Source organism: Aspergillus nidulans, chromosome VIII (genome assembly GCF_000011425.1).
Source record: "Aspergillus nidulans FGSC A4 chromosome VIII".
NCBI classification, from domain to species: Eukaryota; Fungi; Ascomycota; class Eurotiomycetes; order Eurotiales; family Aspergillaceae; genus Aspergillus; species Aspergillus nidulans.
The window spans coordinates 1,860,764-1,878,245 of NC_066264.1; the positions used below are offsets into that span (position 1 = coordinate 1,860,764).

At 49.1% G+C, this 17,482-nt stretch overlaps 5 protein-coding genes across 5 annotated transcripts, besides 1 other annotated feature; 3 read left to right on the forward strand and 2 right to left on the reverse strand.

Moving 5' to 3' along the window:
* Positions 1 to 17,482: part of a sequence feature (contig 1.14 1606..364334(-1)) that runs on past both edges of the window.
* ANIA_00975 (uncharacterized protein) lies at positions 5,090 to 6,622 on the forward strand (the record flags this gene model as incomplete). The annotated part of the gene is made up of 3 exons (XM_653487.1): positions 5,090 to 5,311; positions 5,346 to 5,406; positions 5,517 to 6,622. The coding sequence occupies 3 exons, from the start codon at positions 5,090 to 5,092 to the stop codon at positions 6,620 to 6,622; spliced, it is 1,389 nt and encodes a 462-aa protein (XP_658579.1).
* On the forward strand, positions 9,601 to 9,726 carry ANIA_00974 (uncharacterized protein; the record flags this gene model as incomplete). Its single annotated transcript, XM_653486.1, has 1 exon — positions 9,601 to 9,726. The coding sequence occupies one exon, from the start codon at positions 9,601 to 9,603 to the stop codon at positions 9,724 to 9,726; it is 126 nt and encodes a 41-aa protein (XP_658578.1).
* Positions 10,637 to 12,038, forward strand: brlA (C2H2 type transcription factor BrlA; the record flags this gene model as incomplete). The annotated part of the gene is made up of 1 exon (XM_653485.2): positions 10,637 to 12,038. The coding sequence occupies exon 1, from the start codon at positions 10,740 to 10,742 to the stop codon at positions 12,036 to 12,038; it is 1,299 nt and encodes a 432-aa protein (XP_658577.1). The 5' UTR covers positions 10,637 to 10,739.
* Positions 15,135 to 15,338, reverse strand: ANIA_00972 (tetratricopeptide repeat protein; the record flags this gene model as incomplete). The annotated part of the gene is made up of 1 exon (XM_653484.1): positions 15,135 to 15,338. The coding sequence occupies one exon, from the start codon at positions 15,336 to 15,338 to the stop codon at positions 15,135 to 15,137; it is 204 nt and encodes a 67-aa protein (XP_658576.1).
* ANIA_00971 (uncharacterized protein) lies at positions 15,719 to 16,093 on the reverse strand (the record flags this gene model as incomplete). The annotated part of the gene is made up of 1 exon (XM_653483.2): positions 15,719 to 16,093. The coding sequence occupies one exon, from the start codon at positions 16,091 to 16,093 to the stop codon at positions 15,719 to 15,721; it is 375 nt and encodes a 124-aa protein (XP_658575.2).

Sequence of the window (17,482 nt, forward strand, 5' to 3'; positions counted from 1 at the left end):
TATGAGACCTGGAGGCTTTCAGGGTCTCCCCACCGCACCCTTCACCTACCTCCCACCACACCCTTCACCTACCTTTCGCATTCTTTGATTGCCACTGCAAGAATAATCTTCTCTTTTGCTTATTCCATTTGGGAGCAATGTATAGGACAAACCAGGGACTCGAGATAAAACAGGGGCGGCCGGCGTTTACGTTTATGATCTTGGTTCACATGAGTCACTTTTTTTTCCTTTGCTTTTTTTTTAACCTTCTATGACTTGATTTTTCTCTTTCTTTCTTCTTGTTTAAGCTACTTTGGGCACTTATATCATTGGGACAGGCTGTTGTTTTTATCTTTCCGAGCTTCTTTTTTTGTTTCGATGTTGTTCTTTGCGCTTGGAAGGAGCAAGCAGGAAACCACTCAGACTTGATACCAATTTTTATATAACTAGGGGCTCCTCTTTACTTGATTTTAGCAGATCAGACAGGAGAATTCAGACGGTTGTTCATAAGTACTCTCGTGGTTGGCAGCTAGCGAGGTGGATATCTTCTGATTTTCGGATTGGCTTGACCTTCGCATACTTAGCAAACTCTTTCCAAATGCACTTCTTTAGTAGGGAATATTGCTTGCATAAAAGGTTTCTACGTCTGCCTGAGGACTTGAGCCATTTCTACCTGCTAGAAGGAGGTCTCGCTTCTCCCTCTTCGCCTGCAAGGTACTTGCTTTACCTGTTTCTCTGTGCTTATAACACGTTCTAGCTCCTACTAAACGCAAGCTCAGAAACTCCAAGAACAGATCTAACAATAGTTGCCCCTAACCCGGTAAAATTATGCTCGAAGTTCTGCAAAGAGGGACACTCTCTACATCGCTCTGACGTATCTTCCTGCTCAGAAAGAAGATAACAAGCCCTGCTGAACAACAGAAGTTATGAAAATGGGTGTTCTATAACTATGGAGTCTAGACACAGACACCTCAAATGACTGGCACTTCAAGCAGACAATCTTAACTCATGTGCCCGCCGACGTTTTTGTTCGCACTAACTAGGGCTTGACTGACGGGCGTCCGTCAGCATACGTAAAGCCTGAACTTTCTGTTCCGACATTGGCTTGCCAACGTAGAAGAATATGTAGAGGAGTATAGCAGTTGGTTATTATGACGCTATACTTGGAGCTGCGCCTGGGGTCTTCCTGATATCATATCGTTTGTATCTAGTGCTACGTAGCTAGGGAGTACAACTAAGGAAGCGAAGTACGGTGCACAAATATACTGCCCTGGTTTCTAGTTCAAAGAAAGCCGAAGAAGGATGTCTGATAATGGGTAGCCCGTCATGGTAGACCATCCTCACACTACCCAGGACGTAACTTATCCGTCTGTGTCAGGGCTTGCGGCTGGATATGCTGTGGCTCCATGAGCACAAGAGGGCTTTATCATAGAGACAGAAGCTGAGAGTTAAAGTGACAATACCACGGGCATTATTATGACTGAGATGCACTACGCACACCCAGCTGGTACATTGTACAAAACGTCGGCGTTCTCAGCGAATAGGTAGCACACGACCAGAGTTCTGGAGCCCGGTGCAGTAAGCCAGCCACCTGGTCGTGAAAGCTTGCTAGGCATCCTCACAAGAATCAAGGTCCAGGCGCATTCCTACCGAGTGCGAGGTCGGGTACAACGTCGGGGAGAGTGGTTGTGCAACCCCAGATTCGACGCTGGGACGGGGCTGAATGGAAGGTAGAATCTGAGAGTACGGAGTACGACTGCGAGGCCATAGCGCGAACTCTCGCGATCCAGTCCCAGTTCCGTAAATGGCGAATAGGAAGAGAAGCCTGAGTCTAAGTAATGAAGAGACGATCTGCGGATCGACGTTGATTTCCGATACATGCATGAAATGGAGGTGGAGACGAGATGAATTATAGAGCGTCTGCGGTTCGGTTCTAGGACTTTTTCGGGTTTGGTAGGTATGTGATTTATACAGAGGAGGTCAGGAGCATGGAAGTGCTTATTGAAGGCTAATTTGTTAGGGTTCATATTGGCAAGAGTTACCTAAAACAATTAGTTTTTATATTTTATCTTTTAACTTCGTTACACCCTCGCATGTGCTCATACCTTTTTGACTCTGAGGACGAATAAGACACTAGTTACTAGTAGCCATGCATGTATGCACGAGTCCCGTTGCATCGGGTTGGGTTTTTGCATTCTGTGCATTCCGGTCCGAATCAAGTATGAGGAGTTCAGGTGCTGGAAAAGCTTGGACTAGGTTCAATGATGTGTACCTGGTTTGGCTTATCCTGCAGGTCCTGGGTTAGTGTTAGCTCTGCATTGCATCGTCGATACCGCTAAGAAAGGCAGAGAGCTGAGGGCCAAGTTAGGCATAGGCGCATCGGCGAAAATGCATGCATATCATTGTCGATCGCTGTGGACTACGTCTTCAGAGCCAGAAGGCAATCGAAGCCAATAAATGACGTCGCTGGGAATGTGAGGAGCGCAAGGAGACACATACAGATCCACGCCCCGCAACGCATATTGAAAAGTGACTAGGATAATTGGGGATACGCTCTTTGCGCTTGAGCCCGTAGGAACTAGAAACCGGTTGGTGTTATTGGATACTCATATCAGGGGAAGCACGGGTATGGTTTTCCTATAAACCGTTGGACAAGTCACCCCAAATACCGGCTGTCATGCAATGCAACTTGATCAAAAGCGTTGACTGATGAGACGGTTGCAATTCGCAGAAAGGGTCCTGGGCCACAGTTCTGGTTCCAGGTTCAATTCACTAATAGACCTTATGGAAAACAGGGTAAGAAAATAGGAATAGCGGGACGCAAGGGGGTCAGACCAGGGCTGGAACTCTTTTGTCGACTTCACGATCAACGAATGCAAAACAATGCAAACAATATTATTGATCGTGCTCAGCCTCTTAGTGGCATAGTTGGAGGCGCAACTCGTCATAGAAGCTTGACGCAGTTGAAACTTTCGCTGTTTTACTTTTGCGAACCATGAAAATAAGAAGAGAGGGGTTTGCCTCCTTTCTCTGCTTGACTGTTCTGGGGAAGAGGTGAGAAACCTCTGTAGCGAAATATACGATTTGGATCGAACCAATGCACAAGGGAATTCAGAAGATCCGGTAGCCTCGGACGGTTACCGCGCTTTGGTCTTCGAATATAAATGGCTTGCAGGAACAGAGACAGAGTCCCAAAGTGAAGAAGGCTTGGTCCACCAGCTGCAATAACCCCGAATAGGCAAGAATCTCTAAGCTCACCAGAGCGAGGTTGTCGTCCAGGGTACCATCCTGATCGACAGATTCTGATTCGACGAGGCAAGTATATTGAGAGTGAACCTCACGCCCCGATCTTGTCCGTATTGAGCCATATATAGGAGGCGCTATGTTAATTAATTGGTAAGCTCAGGACCCAGAGGTCTCCCAGATGATTGGGGCTGGAAAGTCTCCTTGCTCTTGGGGATGCAGTGGCTAGGCCCTGGCCTGAAACATGCTCTCAAATATTGGCTTTCACATTAAATCAAGCAGTCGAAGAACAAGAATGAGGCGAGTCAGGCTAGGTGTTATCGCGAGTCATGAAATGGGAGATAAAATGGAGGAGAAAGGAAGCATAGGAGGTACCTAAACAATCAACGGCAGGTTTCATTCTCCTATCCACGTTGAGCATGCCTAGCTTCAAAGAGCCAATCAAAATCTCAAGACAGGATCCAATCGAAGGGTTTTCAAGAGGGTCTTCAAATGCTTTTCTTGCTTAAGCATTAATAAATCCTCGAGGTAACCGTTGTCGCTGTTTACTCGTCTGCAGGGAACCGCTTTGGAGACGGTTGTGGATAAGGCTGTTGGATTCCAATATATCGATGGAGGCCGAAATTGGCAAAGCACAGTTAGTAGAAGCTTTATTCCCAAGCGTAACGATGTCATGAGGGGAAAGAGTGTGTGCCTCGCGCAGTTACGGCATGGCCGGGCCTGTGGCAATATGGGTATGACCCAGGACTGCCCGGTAGACCCTTGCGGTGTGCTCCGCGTGCTGCAGGGGTCTGGCCAGGAGAACACTCGTGCTGGATCCTGGAAAATCTGCTGCTAATCAGTGACCATTGTTTCCTGGTGTTAGCCAAACAGCACGAGTGTCACTCACTGCACGCCCGGACTTTTTCGGACGACCGGTGTGACCGGCTGAGGCGTTGGTGCGCAACGGTCAACATTAGAAATATTAAAGCCTACTTGGATGGAGCCAGTCCTGACAGCTACACCAGACTGTACCTTTAGATGAATGTATTTAGAGGACAAGTAATTCCAACAATCTTTGGCGTTTTTTGGAATAGTCGAATGCGTGGCACTTTGGCAGTGATGTTTGGCAGGGCCAATGCGATGCTGCTTTAGCTTGCCAGTGAGAAAGGAAGGCTTTAGGCTCACGAGCCGCTTCGATGGCCAAGGGGGCGAATTTTTCCAGAAACTCCCCACCCCACCTTAGAGCTGTAATGCGTATTCGATGGTGGTCGCGCCATAAGAATTAACGTTAGAACGCCCCGCTATTACAGGACTGCTATAACTGGGCAGGAGTCCCAAGGCTGACATGTCAGAAATAAACACAGCCATGACTCGCCGCGACATTTGGTAAATGTCCGTCAGGGCTAATTACCATCCAGAAAACTAGGAGCAGAAAACTAGGAGCCTTCGGACCGTATAGCTTGGTTTATGAGCTCATCCTTGGAGCAAAGAGTATGTAAAGTTGCGACTATGCGAGATCTTCGACGCAGCTGGCCGATAGAAGCAGGAGAAGAGTTCAGGCCTCGGGACAATGGTTCTGGGGAGGCCGCTAGAGTGGCTTCGCAAAGGCAAGTCTCACGGTACGTATATTTCGCGAGGAATGTGGCTTGCGTTTCACCCGATCGGTTCATAGTCTGAGGGTTTGAGTTGCTCCGTCCCTCTGAAGCCAAAGGTTCTTTCTCAACGCGCAAGATACAAGCGCTGGAGAGGCCACAGGCATGGAAAGGGCAAGAATGCAGACCTAAACCCTTAACGTGGTTGGTAAGCGAGCTGCGCATGTAAGCGAGCTGCGCACCCAACCACTTTTTTACATGCTGACGCGGTCATCTATCTTCCAACAGCCACCATGCCCCGAGTTCGCGTTAGTTCAAGCCAAAATTGCCATGAGAAGGAAGGTCGGCTCCTACTGGCTGTACAGGCTATTAAAAAAAAGGAGATTACATCAATACGCGAGGCAGCACGTCGCTTCAATGTGCCTGAATCTACACTACGTACGCGACTACGCGGGACTACAAATCGCGCCGAATCTCGCGCAAATGGCCATAAATTGACTGAGATTGAAGAGGAAGTGCTTAAGCAGTGGATTCTCTCTTTAGATCTAGCGCGGAGCAGCTCCTACAAAAGCTCATGTACGAGAAATGGCTAATATTCTGCTTGCAAAGCGTGAGTTCCACCCCAATCCAGACTGTCGGCCAGAAATGGGTATAATAATTATACTCAACGCCACCCGGAGCTTGAGTCTCGCTTGTCAAGGCAATACGACTGCCAGCGAGCAAAGCAAGAGAACCCAAAGGTTATTCAAGCATGGTTTAACACCGTACGAGCCACAATCGAACAATACGGGATCCTACCGGACGATATCTACAACTTTGATGAGACTGGCTTTGCAATGGGCCTTTGTGCACATCAGAAAGTGATTACCAAGTCAGAATCATGTGGCCGAAGACCAGTTCTACAGCCAGGAAACCGTGAATGGGTTACTGCAATTGAGTCAATCAGTGCTTCTGGATGGGCACTTCCACCAACACTTATCTTTAAGGGCAAGCAGTATAACCAAGCATGGTTTACAGGCCTTCCGCCCGACTGGCGATTTGAAATTAGTACAAATGGATGGACAACTAATGAAATTAGCCTTCGCTGGCTTCAGAAGCAATTTATCCCGTCAACAGAGCATCGTACGCGCGGAAGATATCAACTTCTAGTTCTTGATGGCCATGGAAGCCATCTTACACCAGAGTTTGATCAAATCTGTACAGATCATAATATTATACCACTCTGCATGCCGGCACATTCCTCCCATCTTCTACAACCACTTGATATTGGATGTTTTGCAGTTTTGAAGCGCTCGTACGCCAGCTTGGTTGATCAGAAAATGCGGCTTGGCATCAGCCATATTGACAAACTTGATTTCCTTGCAGCCTATCCACAAGCTCGAATCAGCACATTTAAGCTGGATACAATCAGAAACAGTTTTCGAGCAGCAGGACTAGTGCCATTGAATCCTGAACCAGTGCTTTCAAAGCTTAGTATTCAGGCTCGTACGCCTACACCCCCTGGAAGCCGTGGCAGCCAGGCAAGCACTTTTTGCCCACATACACCAGCAAATGTTGATGAGCTTCTAAAGCAAGCTTCTTTACTCAGAGATTTTCTCAAACAGCGCTCAAAAAGTCCACCATCACCGTCCCATAATGCCCTAAACCAGCTAATTAAAGGCTGTCAAATTGCAATGCAAAAGGGCATACTATTGGAGCAAGAGAATAGGGCGCTACGTGCTGAAAATGCTATACAAAGGCGAAAGCGAGCTCGTACGCATAGATGGATAGCTCATGATAATGGTCTGTCTGTACAAGAGGCTACAGAGCTCGAGGAAGCTCAGTAATGCGTCTTTTCAGGCAATACCTGGTCCATGCGGGCCACCAGCAGAAGGTGCACAAACACCAAAGGCACGGGCATTACCTACATGTAGTACCTGCCATAGAATTGGGCATAGAAGAAATGCTTGTCCAAATAAATAATAATTAATATAAAGGCGTTGTGGTTGATTAAAAGGTCAAAATATGGGAAATCTGTATGCAGGTGCGCAGCTCGCTTACATGCGCAGCTCGCTTACCAACCACGTTAACTTTAAGCCAGGGGTTGAACCGCACCGTAGTGACAACCCGTGGGAAAGTGTGCTCGCGCCCAGTACCATAACTCCGCTATGTCAACTAACCGGGATCAACCTGGGTTCAGACCTCAGACGAAGCAATGTTAGGTACGAATGATGCGCAGTGACACGCGTTTTATCGAGTTAGGCCATTGCCCTTTAACCCACCATTTCATGGGATAGAATAGGAAGGTCCTCAGCTACACCTCTGGGTAGCTGCGCGGCACCAAGCTCTACTCAATTCGAAGTTCGATGGATCAATGACATGTCAGACGCTCAGGACGAGGCTCATGTGAGTTCTTGATCAGTCAGGAGTCGAGTTAACTGAACGTACCTCTGGAGACGGTCAGTGAATAACAGAGGAAGTGGTAAACTGGCGGATGGACAAAGCGAGCAGCCATGCACCAGGACGACAGAAGAGCAGCAGTACGGTGTAGAATTCGATACTGTAGATGCAGCTCCCCATGACCGCAGAGGCCATTGAAAGAGGCGAGGGCGGTGAGGTGACAGCAGGTCCACACCGTCGATCCTGACGCGAGTGCAGCGTCTTCGTCTTGCATCGACGATTGAGCTTTGAGCATCCACATTCCAGAAGCAATGGATCCCCTTCTAAGTCCTCCCAGACCCAGTCTCCAGCCGAGTCAAAGCGTTCCGAGCTGTGCCCGGCCCAAGTGGGGAGAAAGCTGATCGTCAGCGTTAGTCGCGGCTTCTGAGCCTCGACTTCCTAAGCAGCTCAGTCAAACAACACAATGGATGCTTGATTGGCCGAATCCTCGACAAGACTAACAAATAAGCCCTGATGATGTGCATCGAGAGCCCGGCAGCAGACAACCACACTATAATGATCCTGCTTACTCTATTCCAGCCATGATTGCCGGCCAAGAGTCTTAGTCCGTTCGAGCCTTGATTCGTCCATACCAGACAGTGGACACCGCCGATCGCTGAGGAAGAAGGCTGCCGTACTTTTGCGTCTCTGCTGCGAGTTCTGAAGTACGCCGGGGAGGACTCGGGGACGGGGAGGGGCGAGAGCGACTCTCGCCCGGCGACTGCAGTCTCCCGCTTGTTGCACAATAAGCACCAGCCACTTGTGACCAAATCAGCGCCGAGGCCTCGAGAGTCGAGGATGTGGGCAAGGGACGGGCTCCTCAAGGAAGGTCGAGGATTAAGTTCAAGCCCGTCCTCCGTACTACTCAATCCATTTCTGATCGTCGACGCTTTTAGTCTCCGATCGTTCCTCAGCCCTGTGGACCACGATTCTAGATTGAGTGCCGTCCTAGCGTGCCAACAGAAGAAAACAATCGGTGAAAGAAGAAATAATTCGGCGACTAGGATCTTACTGGCCGCGGCCGAGTCGACCGGTTAGAATCGAGATGTGCAGCCGGGTACTGGAAGCACCAGCCGTTTAGAGTAGCTGTCGAAGGAATCGACCTAGTCCTCCAATCTAGGCTAGCTGGACGGCCCTGGACCTGTCCTGCAGTTGGAACCAGGTTCGCACAGACCTGAATCAGCAAACGCCTTCTCCAACCGTGGAATGACAGGCAGTGGGAACCATGGATAATTGGGTTTATTGGACGGTGCCTAGTTTGTTTACTACTCGCGACTTGTTTGCGAAATAAGCTCCTCAAGATCCCTCCGTCGTCCACGTCCTCAGACTACCTCGACACATCTCTTCGAAATCTGGAGAGTCATGCAGCAGCTCTAGCGATTGATGGTCTCCAGTAGAATGCGTCATCCAGCACCTGGAGGTCGCATTGGCCATCAGCCGTTGCCAGCCTTTGCCGTATCAGTCGAGTAGAATGACGATCCCGTACTTGGAGAGGAATGAGGCAAAAACTCAACGTCGCATAGCTCTCGAGTCCACTTCGGTAGACTGAAGTTTCGGTAAATGAAGGTCAGAGCACGTCTTCTTTTGAGCGGCACCAAGCGCAGACCGATTGGCCGTGTTTATGCATATTCGACCACAGCACAGGAGGCAATATTGAATGGAGCCAGCCGTATCCCACTTTGGCTTGGGCTGGTTTGCCTCTGCATGGTGCTGCTGGTATTTGCCATCACGTTCCGACTGAGCAGTCTAGATGATTTGGCTGGTTCTGAACGGATCTTCGAACATCACCGGCGTTCCCCTATATCCAGGAACTAGCACTGGCTACGTTTCATCGAAACAAAAAACGCCCAACCCCACACTGTTCGTCAATCTTTGCCGATCACTTGAGGGCCCTGCAGGTTAACAATCGTGGAGCAGGGTCGGTCAATCCTGGTGACGATCCATCTCTATGGGGCGGCAATAATGATTGTGATTCAGATTAGTTCTCCAGGATCGTCATGGAAGCCTAAATGATACAGTACTATCTACTGGACCTAGTTCCAGGCGAGTCTTCTGATACCGAGCAAGCACTCTCTTACGTCGAAGCATTTTTTGCTGAGTTTCGCTTTCTGTCGGGCTCTGGATGGATGGCTCGGAAGTGTTCCAGGTCGTGCATTCCTCAGGGCGATAAAAATAAAGCGTAGTGGTCGGGAGATGAAGAAATGCAGGTCCGGTATCAGCCATTGTGGCCGTCTGTTGGAGCATGGAGGCCCACCGCAGAAAGGCAGGAAAAAGGAATATTGGCGATAAATTAACCAGGAGAATTAAAATCAAGGCAACGCAAAATAGATTAAGATTCGAAATAATAATCGCACCCTCTCGCCCTCCAGGTTGGCAGACGTGAGGGATGCCACTTTCTCTCTGCTCTGCTCTCCATACAGTGACTCCCTTTTACCACTTTGGGCTTCAGTCGCAGTCTCTTGACCACCCAAGCCATCGATCTGCCTCAAGTGCCAGGGTATATTATCTTTGACCTCCCAACATCTCCATTAACATCATCATCATCATCATCATCATCGTCATCCTCACACCTAAACCACAACCTGCATCATCATCCAGATCCGCCTGAGACATCGGTCCATCCCCGTTGATTCACTTCCATCCCCTTGCTGGCCCTCATCTGATCATCTAGAACGACGTCCCTCTGCAACTGAGACACGAATTACTTTGCTGTCCAGTCAGCCCACTGCATCCTCCTCCAACGCCTCCGATCTACGTGCGGGTTGAGACCCAGGATCCGGACATCGCGTTTAAGGGCGGGTCTATTGAACCCCTCGACCTCGTTCTTCCCTTCTGCGCAACCCTTCAACGCCTTTTATCCAGAGACACAGGCCTCTCCCGGGAAACAGCTAGTCCAGCCCTCTGTTCACAGTTGTCCAGACCAGGGCAGCTCTGGCGGTTACTCTAGGAACTCGATAGCCTACATTCCTGGCCTTGCTCGGGACCTGGACAGGAACGCGAACGCGCCCCTCCTTCAGCCTTTGCTCTTAGACTCTGGCTGGCACTTCTCCTTTGGGGAAAAGTAATGACTGCCCTCAGTGAGTACGACGATCTTCGAGTTCCTGTTTCTACCCGCCTCCATTTATTCCCTGCGCATTTGTTTATTTCATCCGCCGCTCCTCCTCCATTCCGGCTCCCCAACCTTCATTCTCTCTCTTCACCAACTCGCTCATTCACTCACTCAATCGTTTCCCTTACACCCACTCTGGTCTTCATTCTTTTGCTTTGCTCTTCTTCTGCACAGTCTTTTACTGCTGTCGAGATTAGCCCTCTTTCATTCCTTCACTGGCCTCCACTGGCCTCCACCCCACCGGCCTTAGAAGCCATCCCGCTCATTGCTATCCCACATCTTCTGTCTCTCTATCTCATTCAATCATCGCAGCAGATTCTGCAAAGCTTAGGGAACGTAAACTGAACGGTGCTCTGGCAGGTGAACAAGTCACAGCACCCCTCCAAGAGCGTCGCAGCGCCCCGTCGCTCGAAGACATGCGAAATCAGTCCAGCCTGTCCGATCGTCTGACCGTTGAAGTTGATTGTTCGTCCCTGGGCTCCAACGAGTGCCCGTCTATGACCTCGAGCTTCTCGCCGCTCGAGTCTCCTACACCAACTCCAACAAGTATATATAGCCAGGGCTCCCTGGAATCACCCGGTTGGCACGGAGCAGGATCACTCCCCAACAACACGTACGAACGAACTCCTGGTTCTGCTTCGATGCGCAGTGCCTTTCGCCTAGCAGGTATGGCGTCCACGGAGAGTCTGGGACTTCCATACGGTAGCATGGAAGGGCAGGAACGAATGCCTATGCCCGACTTTCTCTCTGGATACGATGAGAATATTGAACAACTGTGGATGCCCTCAGAAGCACCCAAGTCTTATGATCATGTCGCTCAAGGACTCGCTTACCATCAAGGCATGCATCAGTACCCAACCATGGCGCGCAACACCAACAACAACTACCGTCACCAGGCAGCTGCTTACCTACCAGAGTCTACGACCAATCCTTGCCTATCACGGTCAATATTCCACCAACCCGAGCGAGTCCCGAGTTCGATGTCTTCGTCCATGTCAATGAATAACATGTTGCCATGGATGAATCTTGGGGACTCGATTGCGCCGCAAACTATTGCGCCATCACAAGTTGGCCCAGTTACTCCACCACCATCATATACAGACTTTCCGACCTCTCTTAGTGCATTCAAACAACATAGCCCCACTACCCCAATCAGGTCTTGCTCCCTTGGGACAGGGTCAGGGGCCGATACCCCGCTGAGCCGGCTTTCAGGGGGGCCGTGCGAATACATGGACGATTTCCAGCCCTCGCCAGTCTACCGCGACGGGTTTCAGAGGCCGCATCGCGTGGCTTCTAGGAAGATGCTCCGACGACAGACCTCTAAGCAAAACTTAATGCTAGAGAACCTACCACAGGTCATCAAGCAGGTGCAGTTCAAATGCAAAGAGCCTGGTTGCAACGGCCGGTTCAAGAGGCAAGAACACTTGAAGAGACACATGAAGAGCCACTCAAAAGAGAAGCCGCATGTATGTTGGGTACCAGGTTGTCACCGAGCCTTCTCACGGAGTGACAACCTCAACGCCCACTATACGAAGACCCATAGCAAACGGGGTGGTCGCAATCGATACGTCGCCACGCTGGACGAGAACAGCCCCGACTACGACCCAGAATTCCGCGGGCAGCTGACGCCAGACGGGCGTCCTATCTACGGGTCAAAGCTGGATGACCCCATCCCGGGCGCGGGCGATATGAGCCTGGACGGCTGGGATGAATGAAACAGAAACAAAGAGGGCTGATCTGCATGGAATCTAATATGATACCCGCGGGCTCGATGCTACGCCAAACTTTCCTTATATCTTTGACTCAGGCAGACCCGGCGCTCTACGGTGTTAACTTCTACCCGCCTCGGTGTTCTTTTTCCCACCTTTTCTCTTCGCTTTCCTGTAGAACATTACTGGTTTGGATTCGTCCTGGATCACCCAATGGCTATTTACAAGGTCGAAACAAAATAATCTAATTGCATCAAAACGGGCAGCTGCGCAACAACGGAGTGGGGGAGTCGGGATTCTGTACTGTACAATTGACAGTGACTTGGTTTAACTTTCTGATTTTCTAGTTGATCTATCGATATGTCAACCCCACAAAGCGGGATAATAATAGCTAGCTAGACATGTTCTACGTGTTAGTCTCTTTAGAAATAGGTAGATAAAATGCCACCGCTGGGTGATTTCTTGGTTGTTCCTCGTCGACTTGCTCTGGTTGTGATGCGTCGCATTTGCCGAACCTTAACTGAGCCTTGGTGAGCGTCGATCGGACGGGGCAGTCACCTTGACAGGAACCCGACAGGAACCCCAAGGTTGGTCAGCGAGCGCTATTCAGTGACTATCGGAAGATGTATCAGCTTAGAAGAATTGCGAGTTGGAGTACTGTCCTGAGCGCTGCCGAACCAAGTTCGACTTTCCCCTCCCGTAGGCCAGGTCAGATGCCTGTGCGCTTCTCGTGAGCAACCAAGTCCGTTATGGTATGGCGATGGGCGGGAATGCGCGAGTATATCGAGCCGATGATAACAGGAGATTTGGGAATCTTCATTTGTAGCATTTTTCATTCGGTCATCATGCGCCACCCAAGCGCTGCAGCAGCAGAACGAATGCCGGGAAACGGGGGGCAAGATGCTGGGCGGATCTGCTGCGTTCCTGGTTGCTGGAATTCAAGGCTTCCTTGGACTGCTTGGAGTCTAGTCCAGAATAGCACTGCATAGGGTTGGCTGAGGTGTGGGTATCGTGCTATTCAAGGCACATCTTGGGCAGTGCTTATGCCTGGACTGGCACAGGGCACGAAGCCCACCAATCAGAAATGAGATATGGTAGGACGGTATGTCTGTGCTTGATTATCACCATAATACTTGCTTACGGTAGGTTACGTTCTTGTTTCCGCGCATGAAGAGTCATGGCTTATCACCAGAGAGGCAGATAGGTAGGGCCTTCAATGTGCTTCGACTCCATAGGATAAGAGAAGTATTGCGTCACTGGGTTGTGTGGTACCAATTACGGGGCGCGAAAATGCTGGGCAGAGATTCGACCGTATTGTGATATTATGTGACTTGCTTGACATGAATCCGGAGTTACTATCGGGGAATGGAGAGATACGACCTTTGAGGTCGTATTCGACCTTTTCATAGTCACCTTTATGGAACGCTGGTACGCAATGGATGTAACCTGAGGGCTATTGTCTGGAGCATGAAGGGATTCACTTGCTATTGCCCCGTAGGGGGCAGGGTACCACTGCAGGGCAGTGGCCGTAAACGCGGCTTGAATATCACGAGATGCTTATCATCGAAAAACGGGACCATTCGGGGTAGGAAGCGGACTGGCTCCCCCAGCAGATGTGGCTCTTTGTGGTGAGATTGCTGCGAGACCCGGTTGTATGCATAAAGCGATGTGAGGTATTCCGAGTGACGCATTTCGAATGACGCATTCCGAGTTTCGATCGCTATAATAACTATGAAGTTACATAGAGAGAGCTAGCAGGGTTCCATCATATCAAATGGGATTCAAATGAGAGAAAATAACAATAAAGACGATTTCTGAGTGATTAAACATTGTTACGGTAAGACTGGGAGAGATGACTTTGGTGTCGCTGTAGGGACAGCTCTGGGGCTTGTCCTGAATTTTGAGACTTATCTTTCCCAGCCGAATAAAACATAATTGTGAAGAAACTCCTGGAAAGACATCTAAACTCATGAAACTTGGTATACTGCTCCGTTTCCTTCTGGCAACAGAGCAGGTCGAAACTCACGACTATCTGGCCTCACAACCTTAGATAGGAGGTTGGTAAACGCGGTCCTCTGATATTCATTATTGGTATGGCCACTTCGAGGCAAGCTAGGTGTATGAATTATCCATAGATTACCGCTCAGTAGGCTTAGCCCTAATTCTTACCCGGCTGGTGGATGGGCAACGGAATCAAGCCTACACCAACCCAATATGTATTTTTGCAGCATCGTGCAATATTTGGCATCAATACAGATACTAAGTACAGATACTCTTCCAGCATGGCAGCATGGAAAGAATTAGTTGAGTTGGGTTTGACTCTGAATTAGGAATCCGGTTTAGAGAGGGTTAGGGCTACGCGCCAGAACCAGCCCATTCACATATTGAGTTCCAGGCCAGAACGATAATGCCGCTTCGAGACATACATAGCGAATAAATACCATCACGGAGAGAGTTCTGTCTGGTTTGGAAACATCAGTTGCTTTGTATAAGGTCGTAGGCTGACTTCGACCTCGATGTCCCGACCAATCGCGAGACAAGAGAATGGTTTTGCTTGACTTTGTTTCTCTTCCCTTCAAGGGCACGTTATACCCCACTATAGTACTCTCAAGAAAGAGGCCATATTATCACATCTTCCTAGCACTGGATCCCTAGCCTGAAGCATGGAATTTGAGCATGAATGTGCGACTTTGCAAGCGTATCTTCAAACATGTTGAGATAAGAGAATCCATGAGGGCTTGTGAGGTTGTGGTTAGGGCTCGGGGCTGTCACTATTAGATGTCCTAACACAAATACGAAGGTTGCGGTTTGTTAGTATGTGTAAGGGTGCTTGTGATTTTACCTTGTGCCTAGTAGAGCCCGCAGTGGCAGCTTAGGCCTCGTGTGGTTTTCCCTCAAGAGTCCAAACCAGCGCAATTTTTCCATTTTCGAAGACCTGATGTGCTCAGTAGACCTCACCGATCAGACACCTGGGTCAGGACTAGCTTACTTTTCATGCTGTTACTGAGGGCATTCTACCCACTAAAGGGGTACGCGTTGTTCAGTGACTGACAAGAGAAGTAGATGTGGGTATCAATATATACAATGATTTATACTGCTTGATCACTCTTTATTTCCCAAATGAAAGTCACCATCTCCCCTTTGCCCTTTCGTTCTCAGGAGGCAATTCAATGTGGTTTGTGTACTCTGGTGCTCAGGCCCTAGGACCTTATTGCTGAGATTAATGCATTCTTCGAACAGAGCAATAGATTCGTCAAGGTGTCCCAGATGCTTCCAGGTGCGAGCGAGGTTGTGCATGCAATTCATGGTTCCCTCATCTTCGGGTCTGACACCATCTGTAAGTCTCTAATAATGGCACTTGTATTGCTTCGGCTTCCTCCCACTTTTCCAACTTCTGATATACCTGAGCAAGTTTTCCCGAAGTACTTAGAGTTTCTGGATCTTCCGGTCCTGACACCCTCTTGTGAATTTCCAGTAATTGCGCCACTAATGCTTCGGCTTCTTCCCATTGCTCTAGATTTCGGTATGCTCTAGCAAGGCCTTCCATGCTGGTAAGGGCTTTGGGATTCTCTCGCCCGTGTGCTTTCTGTGTTGTGCGAGTGCACGCTCTTCAATATTTTTTTGGCTCGTCCCATTTAAGAAGCCTGGAATAGATTTCGGCAAGGTATGACATTCTGTTCAAAGTATCAGGATGTTCTGATTGCTGTTTCCCACCAACTGCCGTTGGAATTCTTCTGCTTCGCTGAGCCATAGCTCCACGCCAGATTTTGCATGCGGATCAAAGTTTCAGGGTGTTCAGGCCCAAGAACACGGTTGCTGGCCTCCACCACCGCCCCTCCAAACTCCTCTGCTTTGTTTAGATTTCCAAGCTTTTTGTAGATTGAAGAAAGGAGGGCGATACTGCCTAATGTATCTGAATGTTCTGGCCCGAGCACACGCTTGCTGATCTCTACAACCTGTAGCCCCAGTTCTTCTGCTTCGGTCAGTCTCCCAACCTCAGTGTAGGTGCTGGCCAAGTCGTGCATGCTGTTTATAGTAAGTTGATGCTCTGAGCCCTGCATTCGTTTGCCAGTTCCAACAGCTGGGCCCAAATCTCTTCAGCTTCTTTGTACTTTCCAAGCCCTTCGTAGGCCAGGGCCATGTTGTTCATAGTTTCCAGAGTCATCAGATGATCTGGCCCCAGCTTCTCTTTGTGAATTCTTAACACTGGTGTCTGTAGCTTTTCTGGTTCCGTCCACCGTCCTTGGTAGCAATATATAAGTGCTAGGTTTCCCATAGCCCGTACCGTAGTTTCGATATCAGTTTCATCGTGTAGAGACCTTTGTATTTCCAGATGTCCTCAAATAAAAGAACTGCTTCATTAAATCGTCCGTCTGCATTCAGACACCAGCCAACTCTCTGGACCATCTTAGGTATTCCTCCTCGGAAAGCCTACTTCACTGATAAATGAGAGAACGTGTGGCAGATATTCCCGCCAAATCGCTCGGTTGGTATAAGTATGAGTTGGGAAGACCTCATCAAAGCGAAAAGCCGTTGTGGATAACTGCTGACGAAAGCGGGACTGTGTTCTTAGCCAGTTTCTAGTCGAAAGGTGGACCAGTCGATGGAGACTTAGCCTGCCACCTTGTTCATTGATGAAGGAAAAGGCCTTCAGAAGACCAACTGCATCGGTGGATTTCTTCTTGGAAACTCTCTCGGGGAGTAGGGATTTCGGATGTCGCGAGGATTAATGCAAGCCATGAATAGCAGACAATCAGGCTGTTGAACTTGCTGAAATGAAATCAACCACGTTGTAGCCACCGGGTTCTGTATCTCATTATACCTCCAGTCATCCCCCAAGTCTTCACTTAACAACTTAATCATTTCTGATTCCTGGTCTTGCAAGAGCTCGAGGTAATCAGAGAAGTCGATGCTGTTCTCATTGATGTATGCTGCTGCTGGGTGATCGTCAAAGGAAGAAAAGCTAGCTGCTCAATAAGTTTAAGTGCCACTGCTTCACCGTCGTTGAGGAGGGTTTTGTCAATCAGTGACTTCTCTAAGATTTGTACCGCTGCCTGTGGATCTGGTTTGGAGACATGGATCACATTAGCGGAAGCCAATAGCACAGCTACCTTTCGATTCCGCGTAGTGAATAGGATATGGCCTTGTTCATGCTGGGGCAGATAATCGGTCAGCGGTATTGATCCGACTACAGTGCTGCGAGGCCACATATCCAAGCTATCAGCGTTGTCAAAAATCAATAGCCACTTTGCTGCTCCTCTCTGACTCAGGTGGGCTTTCACTTTACTCTTTGCATCTGTTGCCTTCACTCCGTGTACTCCAAGCTTTTGTGCTATGCATATATACGCCTGCTCGACGCTCTCATGGCTCGTGCACGGGACCCAAAAATATGGAATTAAAATCTCTTTCACGCATGCGGTAGGCAGTCTCGAGTGCTATCTGCGTCTTTC